This window comes from Danio aesculapii, chromosome 22 (genome assembly GCF_903798145.1).
Source record: "Danio aesculapii chromosome 22, fDanAes4.1, whole genome shotgun sequence".
Classification (NCBI taxonomy): domain Eukaryota; kingdom Metazoa; phylum Chordata; class Actinopteri; order Cypriniformes; family Danionidae; genus Danio; species Danio aesculapii.
The window spans coordinates 36,624,251-36,636,751 of record NC_079456.1 but is presented as its reverse complement, the minus strand read 5'-3'; the positions used below and the strand labels follow the sequence as shown (position 1 = coordinate 36,636,751).

Below are 12,501 nucleotides of genomic sequence, written 5' to 3'. Positions count from 1 at the left end.
ACAAAGACTCATCGCATAAATATTGACAAAATAAATACATGTAATAGTCAAATCTTCCACAAACTCACCCAGGACAGCACACACTAAAGGTCGACAGGGGATGTTTTTATCCGCTGCTTTCTTTCGGTGTCTCATGGGCTGAAATATCAGTAAAAGAACATATAATTAGACTAAACTGGACCCCATTGGCTTTCATATAAACTTAACTTTTTAGGTGAACTGTCTCTTTAAGACCAGCCAAGGATGATTTCAGTCAAAGTACCACAAATGCTACTGCATATGGAGATATTTTTATCTACAACTTTCTTTCTGTGTCACATGGACTGAAAGAGACCATTAATCAATACAAGACAAAAATGGACCCCATTGACTTCCATTGATTTCATTTTTGGGTGAACTGTCCCTTTAAGACAGTCCAAAGTTAATTTCGGTCAAAATAACACAAACGATACGGCATATGGAGATGTTTTTATCTGCGACTTACTCTCTGTGTCACATGGGGTAAAATATCAGTAAGAGACAATTTATTACAACAAGACAAAATTTGGACCCCATTGACTATCATTGACTTTTTTTTTTTTTGGGATGAACTCTCCCTTTAAGATTGGTCAAAATAGATTTCAGTCAAAAAAAAAAAAAAAAAAAAGAGTGTGCATATCTTCTGCAAGAGACCATTAATCACAACAAGACAAAACTGGACCCCATTTATTTCCATTGATTTCTTTTTTGGGTGAACTGTCCCTTTAAGACCAGCCAAGGATTTTTTTCATTCAAAACATCATAAATGGTACTGTTTATGGAGATGCTTTTATCTGTGACTTACCGCGTCACATGGGGTGAAATATCAGTAAGAGACAATTTATCACAATGAGACAAATTTGGACCCCATTTACTTCCATTGACAAAATTTTTGAATTAACTCTCACAAGTAGATTTCAGTCAAAAAAACAAACAAACAAAAAAACAAAAAGAGCATGCATATTTCCTGTAAGAAACCATTTATCACAACGAGACAAAACTGGACCCCATTGACTTCCATTGATTTCATTATTGGGTGAACTGTCCCTTTAAGACTGACCAAGGCTAATTTCAGACCAAATAAAACAAATGTAACTGCATATGGAGATGTTTTTATCTGCGACTTCTTTTAGGTGTCTCATGGGGTGAAACATCAGTAAGAGACAATTTAATACAGCGAGACAAAATTTGGACCCCATTGACTATCATTGACTAAATTTTTGTATGAACTCTCCCTTTAAGACTGGTAAAAGTAGATTTCAGTCTAAGAAACAAGAGTGTGCATATCTTCTGTAAGAGACCATTAATCACAACAAGACAAAATCGGACCCCATTGACTTCCATTGATTAAATTTTGGGGTGAACTGCCCCTTTAAGATCGGCCAAGGATAATTTCAGTCAAAATAACACAAATGTTTCTGAGTATGGAGATATTTTTATCTACGACTTTCTTTCCGTGTCACATGGACTTAAATTTATCAAAGAGACAATTTATCAAACAAAGACAAAATCGGACCCCATTGACTTCCATTGATTTAATTTTTGGCTGAGCTGTTCTTTAAGACAGGACAATGTTAAATTCAGTCAAAATAACACTTTTACTGCAGTGCATGTGGATCTATCTTTTTATCTACGACTTTCTTTCCATGTCACATGAACTGAAATTTCTTCAAGACACCATTTATCCCAATGAGACAAAATTGGACCCCACTGACTTCCATTGATTTCATTAAACTGTCTCTTTAAGACTAACTAATAGAGACAGTGACTAATTTCAGTCAAAATAACACAGGATCATGCGTATGTGGAGTTGTAAGCTATTTATCTGGATTGTCCACAGCAGTGAGTCTGGGCCGTACCATTTGAATACAGGACAGGAGGCAGATGGCTGTTTTGTATGCAAGAAACATTGTCTTCATTTGGATTCTGCCATTTCTAGACAACCTGAGGAAAGACTCTTACCATTCTGTGCAAGTTGACTCTGAAGTTCATGTTATCGTCGTGGAGAAACGCATCAGCATACTGGTCCTGTTAAACAGACAGCAAGAAGACGAACGGTCAAATCAGGGAACAAACTCACAAAAATAAATAAATAAATAAAAAATATAGCCAGAATGCATTACCTCGGCTATACAGGTCAGAATGATGAGGCATAGTCTGGCGCTGTTGAGTCTGTGTTCATCTGAAAATGTACAGAAACTATTGCAAGACGTGCGCAAACACATTCAGGGATAAGAGAATTAAATGGCTCCGTTTCAAAAACTACTGAGTGCCCTACATAGTCAGCATATTTTAGAGGCTGTTTTAAAGACAGATAAAGTCACATTGTCCTCTGATATTTATTTCGGCCAAATGCGCTCGATGCTTTTGCTAATTTTTACATTTTTTTAAATTAAAATTGTAAAAACCAATCCCATAATTCACTGCAACAAACTCAAATCTAAAAATGATGGAAAAATGGCTTATAATAATACATATTATACATCAAATCTTAGAATACAGATTAGATACCAATTAAATGTATTACCTTGACTAAAAATAGTGTGGCATGTGCTCATATCAGTGCAGAATACAATCCCATAGTGCATTGCAACAGTCATTCAAAACACAAAACAAAATAGAAGGCAAAGTGGGGGAAATGCTGGTAATAAATACAATTAATTACATGTTAAAATATTAATTAGTCAAAGAAATATATGTTTTGGAGGAACAAACAAATGCAATCCCATAATGCATTGTAAAAACCTTAAATAAATTGATAATAAAATAACATTAAATATAATTATTCAAATTCCAAAATACTCATGTTACTAATTAAAAACATGCTTTTTACCCACAGTGTTTGTATTTATATACTGTATCTTACATACAGTAATTGTATTTTAATACTAAGAGCATCAGATCATGTCACTAGCTTGGCAGTATGTGAATATAAAACGTAGCAAAATCATAGCGAGTCACAAATGTATTTTAAGGCTATTACAGCAATATAATTATAGAAATTTTTTCATTTAGTAGCGGGCAGGACGGTGGCGGCTCAGAGGGTAGCACAATCGCCTCACAGCAAGAAAGTCGCTGGTTTGAGCCCCGGCTGGGTCAGTTGGCGTTTCTGTGTGGAGTTTGCATGTTCTCTCCAGGTGCTCTGGTTTCCCCCACAGTGCGAACACATGCGCTATAGGGGAATTGAGTAAACTAAATTAGCCGTAGTGAATGTGAGTGTGTGCAAGTGTGTGTGGGTGTTTCCCAATGTTGGGTTGCGGCTGGAAGGGCATCCGCTGCATAAAACATATGCTGGATAAGTTGGCGGATCATTCTACTGTGGCGACCCCAGATTAATAAAGGGACTAAGCTGAAAAGAAAACGAATGAATGAATGATTCAGTAGCAAATTTGTACAGTTTATTATGATTTGCTCAAGTAGGTTTAGGTCAGGGTTAGGGGAACGCCTTTTTTCTCAAGATCTGATATTTTATTATGGATAAAAACATATGAATTCTTATGAATAAGCCAGGTTTTTGTTAATCCAAATTTAGTTACTTTGTTTGTGAGACCACAGACATGTTTCGACATTAAAATCTGTTGCCCTCTATGAGCTTTAAGTCAATAGAAAAACTTTAAATATTTTTTGGCAAAAAATTGAATAAAATCCCTCAACATGTTGATAAAGGCTTAAAAGTTGAAAATATTATATTAAATAATATAATAAATTCAATAAAATCAGATAACAAAACAATGATTGGTCACCAATTAAACTACATTAGCATGTCAGGGCATCCCAAGTTCGAAACCCGGCTCGAGGACATTTCCCAACCCTACCCCCCCTCTCACTCCCACTTCGCTTCCTGTCTCATTACTGTCCTATCTAATTAAGGCAAAAAGGCTAAAAATCAATCTTTAAAAAAAGAAAACTATATTATAATGTACAAACACAGCAGTTTTATGATAATAGGAGGATTCAGAAATCAGTAGTGGGTCTGGATGCTGCTTTGCATTAAGAAGCACTACGTTTTGGAAATCAGCGAGTTGGAAAACAGCGAGTTCAGAAACAGCGATGACTTGCCTTTGGTGTCCTGCATCACGATGGAGGAATATTTGAGGAACGTTATAAGAAGATTACTCGTCTGCAAGTTTGGGTCCAGGGGAAGCTCAGGATTATTCATCACTGCAGAGAAAAAGAGACAACGAAAGAAAGTATATACTTGAGTCTTACTTTGAAAGATCCTATTTTAAACACGCATGTCTGACTGTGATAACTTTGATATCCTACAATGGAAATAAAAGGCATTTACTCGTAGACAAAGTTACTTTTTAATTACCATATTTAACATTAATATTGTATTTAAGTTGCTTTTCTAATTCCTTCAGTTAAATTATTGAAGAATCTGCAAATGTTTATTTAAGTACAGTACAGTTTGTAAAGTATTTTCTGTCTTAAATCAAGTATAGCATATGAGAGACTTGGTTTTTTAACCAAACAACTAAATTAAATTCAATTAAAATCCAATAAAACAACTAAAATGGACTTGAATTGTAAACCTTCAATAAAAGTTAAAAAGTTATTGTTTTATATTTCACGTGTTACATGTTTTTGTGATCTGATTTTGTACAAAAATTCTGCTCAGAAATGCAGATTCTTTCCGGCCCTAATGATAAGTAAGTGTAAATAAAGTACCTAAAATTGAAACATAATCCCTTACTCTTTCAGCAGAAAAGTAATCTAATTACAGTAATTATTGACTTTGTAACTATTTACACCTGAAACTGATTAGCATGTGATTTACAAATATAATAGTGTCTTTTTCTTAGAATAAAAGTCTCATTTTTAATCATCCAAAATGCGATGGCTTATTCAAAAGTGACTAATATAATAAAATAAATGTCAAATATCTGTAATTGTGCTGAAAAAGAAACCAACAGTTGAAGTCTGAATTATTAGCCCCCCTATATATTTCTTCAACACATTTCTAAACATGATAGTTTTAATAACTCATCTCTAATAACTGATTTATTTTCTCTTTGTCATGATGACACTAAATAATATTAGACTAGATATTCTTCAGGACAGCTTAAAGTGACTTTTAAAGGCTTAACTAGGTTATTTATGGTAAAATTAGAGTAATTAAGCAAGTAATTGTATAACAGTGGTTTGTTCTGGAGACAACCCAAAACAAATATTGCTAAAGGGGCTAATAATACTGACCTAAAATGGCTTTAAAACAATTAAAAACTGCTTTTATTCTAGCCTAAATAAAACAAATAAGACTTTCTCCAGAAGAAAATAGTGAAAAATTCCTGAATCTGTTAAACATCATTTGACAAATATTTAATAAAGAAACAAAAATTCACTGGAGGGCGAATATTTTTGACTTTAACTGTATGCGAGTTTCAGTTTTCTATGGATGAAGGTTTCTGCAGGTTTCACCAAGTCAAATTTAAGACTTTTTAAGCCCTTTTTAAGGCAGTCAAGAATGACATTTCAGACTTATATAGGGCTAAATACCAGGGATGCTCCGTTCAGGATTTTTGCAGCCGATACTGACTTCTTCTTTCATCATTTGCAGTGTTTCCAAATTGCATTATTTGTAATTTTTATTGCCAATTTGGTTTACCAATTCTTTGTCTTGGTGATGGGCTGATCCCGAGTACCGATTCTAATGCTTCTTATAAATCTTATTATAATAAAGCCTATAATTATATATAAGACAGATATAAAAATTGGCAATAAAAATGACAAACAATGGAATTTGGAAACACTGCAAATGATGAAAGAAGAAGTCAACATGTCTCAATCAAGAACAAATTTGGAGCGCATATGTGATGCATAAGAACTTAAAATGCACACAGACAAATCCACTGCTTCTTTACTAAAAGCAAACAGGCCTATACACTACTGTTTATTGCAATAAGTATATTACAAGAAGTTATATTATTATTAGTTATATTATAACCATTAATACACCTGTGATCGGTTCATGAGACCGGCCAGATTGGCGAGTACCGATCGAGTCATTAAATGTGATTATCGGCCGATACTAATCTTTAGCTGATCGATCGAAGCATGCCTACTAAACGCTAGGGATTTTTTTAATGGCCCAGCAGACAAAAATTATTTTAACTTGCCGCATCAAAAAACTAATTCTAATTAATTATTTCTCTGCCACATATTTTAAATAATGTGTCAAAAACAAGCATGGTTTGCTCAAGTAGGTTTAGGGCAGGGTTAGGGGCATGCCTTAATTTCAAAATCAGATATTTTATTATGGGTACAATCATATAAGTTCTTACAAATTAGCCTTACAATTCTGATGCCTTCTATGAGACTTTCTTTTGGCCAATAGAAAGATGGCAAATATTTATATGGTAAAACGACGCATTGCAACAAACTTAAGAAACTTTATTTCGGCTAAATGCGCTGAATGTACCCCCAAAAAACTCGTTGCAACAAGCTCAAATAAAACATTTCTTAGCCACATATTTTAGATACTGTGTCCAAAACAAGCAGACCTTAGTTGTACCATTTAAACACTATTTAACATTTGGGTGGAAGTGGAGCCATCACCATTTCTCGCGCTGTTCGGGGTGGCCCCTGAGAATGCTCCTCTTAAATTAAAATGTCAGCCTTTGGTTCTCTTCTGGCTAGAGGACTCATATTGTTTAAATGGAAAGATCCTATTCCACCAACACACAATCACTGGATAAAAGAACTGATGTCTCATCTTAAGTTGGAGAAAATAAGGCTGTCAAAGGGTCTGTTGAGACATTTTATAAGCTCTGGCAAACTTTATTAACTCTTGTGATGGAAATGGACGCACACAACATGACAATATGAGAAAAAAAGGGACTCGTGTCATATTTTCATGTCATGTTTTTATCTTTTCATCTATCTATCTATTTTCTCGATGGACATTTGATTACATGGTTTCCGCTACATTCATTCTTCCATGGCGGATCGCCACGATAAAATGGATCCCGCCGCGGCTACATTACAGCTTCTCATTCAAAACATTTAGTCGTTTTTTTTAATAGCGGGTGATAATCGCATAAAAACGTAATAAGAGGTAAGTGAATTATAACAGCGCAAACATTTCTGTAACCGTAGTAGTGCTCTGCCTTATTTGTTTACCCCTTTAGGATTAGGTGCTGACTGACTGACTGACAGGTACGTGATGCGTGAGGCCAGCAAACACGACGTATAGCCGTTTCACTTTACTGTAGGATGCATTAATGGCGCTCTGTAGGTCTATTAGAGACATTCATAGATATTCCTAGCAAATCTAATAAATGTTGGAGACATACTCTTATCATAAACGCACTAAATCACACGCACAAGAAGATCTGAGCGCACAAGAAGATCTGCGCTTGAGCAGCGTATATTTGAGGGGGCGTGCAAGAAGTTTTGTGCACGGGCAGAGGAAATCGGCACGCAAGCAAAGAGATTCACATGCTCGTAGGCTATTACATAAATGCGATCTCGACTTCTAATACTGCGCTCACGACATTTGTCATTGAAAAAAAAACACCACAGGAAGTTGGTAGATCGGTGTAAAAAAAGGCCTGCCGCCACAGCTGGAAAACATAGAGGAAACACTAGATTGAATATTGTTCCTAGATCTGGTGTTCTGGGAAAGGGGTGTTTTGTTTGCTCTTTATAACCTGAAAAACAAATAAAAGAACTTTGAACCAAGAAAAATAAATACTATTTAACATTCTACATAACTTAAAAAAAACGTAATAAACTAAATGTATGCGCAATGTGTTGTACAAATGTATACAAACGCTTTGTGTTGGTGATTGGATGTGTTGGATCGATTAGGTAGCTTTACATAAACTAAGGAAAATCAAGACCCGTTTGAAATGATTTAAGACAAACGAGACGATATTTAAATTTTTTAAGACTTAAATCTTTGTTTTTGAAATTCAAGACATGTGAAGACTTGTTAAGACCCTGCAGACACCCTGTTGGATAAATACATTTAGGATTTTGGAGATAATTAAAGCTTTATAAACAGAACAGCTATCGTCTTTGATATGAACTTTAAACTAAAGGTAACAACATTCTGAGTGTTTTCTGACCCAGTAATCCGTGACCTTATAAATTGGAGACGATTGAGCTCCGTTTGCACATTCGGGCAAGAAAAACTCATTTCTGCCACGGGGGTTTGAGTCTGCCAGATCTGAGTGGATTTAATATTTCATACAGCTAATGGATATCAAGTTTTCAAAAGAGTGCGATGCAAAAAGCTGCATAAAAGTTAGACGAGATTCAGAGGGAAAATCTAAGTGTTGAGTTCAGAGGTGCTGGCTTTGGCATTTTGTTATCTTTATAAGCCCACCCAGAATCTGCATGATTTTTGAGCTCATCATTCAACCCATTTAATTAAGTGAATGTGCGTAAATATAGATTCATTCAGTGTTTATATTAACTGCAGCATTATTATATGCTCATGTTTAGATGATTTATGCATAATATAGTTTGGAAAGTACTATTTTCTGCCTTTTAGTAGATATATTATATGAGAGACTAATTAAGTTATTATATTGTTTACCAAAGAAGTGGTTCTAATTAGATTTACAGAGCACAGCTAGTGTTTTTCAGCCAATGATGAACATCCGGTGAAAGCTTAATGGGACTATTTTCAATTTCATTAGGTTTCTTTTACAGCATTGATGTTGTAATGTCACTCAAACATAATCACTTCAACAGATTTAAGCATTTATTTGGTGGTTATAGCATATAAAGAGATGAAAGACCCTTTAAACGCAGGCACCGTTATTAGCAGCAGAAACTCCACTAAAAATATACTGGTGTAAAACTGATTTCCATATTTTAAAGATATGGTGGGGGAAAGGCTAACTTAATGCAGTGTTTCTTGTTTGGTCTGATATCCACTTTATATCGCATATCAATCAGGCAGTGAAGATCATTGTTTTTTTAAAGAAATCAGATCTTAAACGTGATGATTTTGTATGGGACGACAATTCACCAGAAGCCCTGGAGCTGGCTGACTGAAATTGAAAATCTGTGTGCATATACCCCATTTATCATGGACAGCATTCAAAAAAAGAAAAGTGTGAGCAAAGAGTATCAGTTTTACGTGTGATGGAAGCTGAACTCACAGTCCAGAGAGGGTGGTGTTGTGCCCAGTGGTGTTGTAGGAGAGTCCGGGACGGGTGTAGCGGGTGTAGCTGCCATGTCAATCTCTGGATGGCTCTGTGATAGACAAATACATATGCAAATATGAATATCTCTCCATGTATAGCACAGGTCTAATTAGGGCATTGCGATTAATCAGATTGAAATTGCAAGCGGGATCACACAACTGCGATTGTTGTACAGGTATTCTCAAGGAAGAATGGTGTGATTTATAGTAAATATCCTCCGAAAGCCAGAGGGCGCTCTTGCGGAAACCAACCTGTCTGAATACGCATGAAAAAAACAAACAAAATAGCGGTTATAGTGTTGTCACGATACTGAAATTTTGATACCAATGTATCGCCCATTTCCCGCTAACATTTGAGCGCTGTTGAGTGTGAACTTAAACACTGCTGACTGGCAATTGTGTTTCTATTGAGCACGTAAACCTAAAGGCCAATCAGCAGTGTTTAAGCACATGTTAGCTGGAAATTAACGTTTTTTTAATATTTCAGTTCAGATTAATACTGAACTCGATACTTTTGACAACACTAAGCGGTTGCTGAATAAACAGAAGATGTAACTGCTTTCGTTGATTTATCGTGACTAATAAACACGCGACTACTGAATCATCTCAGAGAAATTTACTTCAAATAGTAGACGGTAGTTTTGAGACGAGTTTGAAGTAAAACCATGTTATTATATGTTTAGTTGTTCGTTAGGAAGTGGCGCAAACAGCTGATATTATCGCGGGATGATTATCTCAAAGTCTTTATCGACACAATAAACCGAATTAGAATTTTAACCAATTGTTTTGCCGTAGCTTATCAGTGAACTACGACTCTAGCGGTCTCATTTCAGAGGCTGCATCCTTCGAAGGATGCAGACTTTAAAGGCCGATCCGAGCGGTTTAAAATGAGACGATCTAGCCTTCGGAGGACAGATCTCGTCACTTAGCCACCGTAACAGCGGCTGTTAATGAGTGGTCATAAAATTTGTAATGACTTTTTTTTTTTCAAAGTGATTTTAAAACTTATTTTAAGCGATCTAAAGGCAAAACAAGGTTTACAAAAGCTGGAAATCTATTTCCTTGTAAACTGTCTAATAAATCACTTTCATCAGACATGTCGTACTCTTTTTGTTTTTCGACACGCGTTTAAAATAAACTTAAGTCATACATTTAATCTGGAGTTTTCTTTTAAAAATGTCCTGCCGTTATCAGCACGCAATTAAATTTTGGGATGTTCAAGGCCGTGAAGGATCCACCGGTTGTGTCCTTCATTACCATCGGAAACGAAGGACGCATTTGGAGGCTGCGTTTTAAGGAGCTTTCGAATTGTTTTTGAAAAGACACAGCCTTCGTCGCGCCGCAATGACACAGCGCACTTCGAATGCGTCCTTCGGAGGGTGCAGCCTCTGAAATGAGACACAGCTTCCGTGTAGTGAACTCTGCTCCACCTGGAGGTTTACCAGAACCGGCTTTACTGACAAAATGCGCATAAAAAATTTGCCTCAATTAAATTGCAAAGATCTTTCATTGATTGATTTAGCATGAATAATAAACACACGACTACTGAATCGCCTCACAGAAAAATGTATTTCAAAAGTAGTATTGAGGTTCGTCTGGAGTTAAAACGTGCTATATGTTGTTATTCGTAGTTCATTGAAAAGCGATGCAAACAGCTGTCGTTATCGGCGAACGATTACATCAACGTCAATATCGACAAATTAAACCGAATTAAAATTTACACCAATTTTTTTTATTTAGCTTATCTTATCAGTGAACTATGACTCTGTGTAGTAAACTTTTGCTCCGCCTGGAGGTTTACCAGAGCCGGCTTTACTGACAGAATGAGCATGAAAAATCACCTCAATTAAATTAGCAAGATTGAACTGCTTTCATTGGATTCAGCATTACGAAGAAACATAATACTATTAAAACATCTCACAGAAAAATGTATTTTAAACAGTCGACAGTAGTTTTGAGGTGAGTTTGGAGTAAAACATGTTATTAATTTCATAGCAGGGCTTGAAGTTTACCTTTTTGTTTGGTAGCACTGGTGTATATAACCCAACTTTAAAAATGTAGGCGCACCAGCCAAAATTTAGTCGCACCCACCAATCATGAGCACCGTTACTACAAGTTTTATATAAATGGATTTATTGCATTTGAAATCAACACTAAACAAAACTAACAAGCAAAAAAATATATATGCATGAGTGAGGAAAATATGTCTCAACGAAATCCCGTTATCACAAGAAAATACATTTTTATAACATAATTGAGTGACTAAAAGATATCACGGACGGACCGCTCACCGGCCCTGCACGCACTGCTTGACATGAATGAATCTGTTAACGATAACGGTGCTGTGTTCTCACGCCTGGTGTCTGATATTGCACAGATGCTTTTGACATATATTATTTGCATACGTGATTTTAATAGCAATACCGGTCTTTTCATGAGCTGCAATATTAGTTTAAACTTAGTCAACGCAAGCCCTTTTGCGATGGTGTACGTGGTGTTAACTTTTACATATAGCTGCCATTTGTACGGCTGACAGCATCTGTTGATTAAATGAAGGATTAAACAGAACCTCTCGTGCTTAAAATGTGTAGATGTGGCAAACAGTTACCTGAAAACCCCGTCCCACAGACTTTACAGTGAATGCTTTAATTATTTTCATAGCGGATTTGAAGCCAATGGAAGTCTTTTATCCTCTCTTCGAAAAATGTAAACAGTGGATTAACATTCAGCACATGATCAGTAATCAGATGTGCCAATATCTGCAGCTTTAGGCGGTTTTTTAAAACTAAATCTGTCAGTGTTGCTTTCACTCTCATCTTCAGCGCTTTACACTTTCATGGTTGTGTAGCTCTCCCTGTCATCTGAAGGCGTTGACTGAGTGATTAACAGCTGATGTTAACCAATCCATTCGCGTTCAGTTCTAGAGCAGTGGGCCAATAAGAAGAGCGTGAAGGCGGGGCAAACATTGCAGGCTTTGTTTACTGCAGCAAGTTGACATGACAACAGTTTTAAACTATTCCTGAGCGCTGCGTTTCAAGTGTAAAGATGCATTCTGCCTGAATATGTCCTAAATCCAGTCATGCGGTGAACATTTTCCTGTGAAAACTGGTCGCACGCAACAATTTTATGCACAAATGCTCCCAAATATATTTAGAAGTCGCATAGATCAAATTTCGGGCGCATATGCAACTAAATCGGTCGCAATTTCGAGCCCTGCATAGTTAATTTGAGAAGTGTCGTTATCACAGAACGATTATCTCGAAGTCATTACCGACTCATTAAACCGAATTAGAACCTTATCAGTGAACTACGACTCCGCGTAG

General features: G+C 36.1%; 1 protein-coding gene across 1 annotated transcript in view; it reads right to left on the bottom strand.

Moving 5' to 3' along the window:
- Nucleotides 1–12,501, bottom strand: part of armh3 (armadillo like helical domain containing 3) — a 46,398-nt gene that overhangs the window by 18,093 nt on the left and 15,804 nt on the right. The window contains exons 14-18 of the mRNA XM_056447756.1: nucleotides 9,135–9,228; nucleotides 4,078–4,179; nucleotides 2,142–2,200; nucleotides 1,981–2,046; nucleotides 69–138 (exon numbers count right to left, since the gene is read on the bottom strand). Of these exons, the coding sequence (XP_056303731.1) occupies nucleotides 69–138; nucleotides 1,981–2,046; nucleotides 2,142–2,200; nucleotides 4,078–4,179; nucleotides 9,135–9,228 (391 nt within the window). The remainder of the gene's footprint in view (nucleotides 1–68; nucleotides 139–1,980; nucleotides 2,047–2,141; nucleotides 2,201–4,077; nucleotides 4,180–9,134; nucleotides 9,229–12,501) is intronic.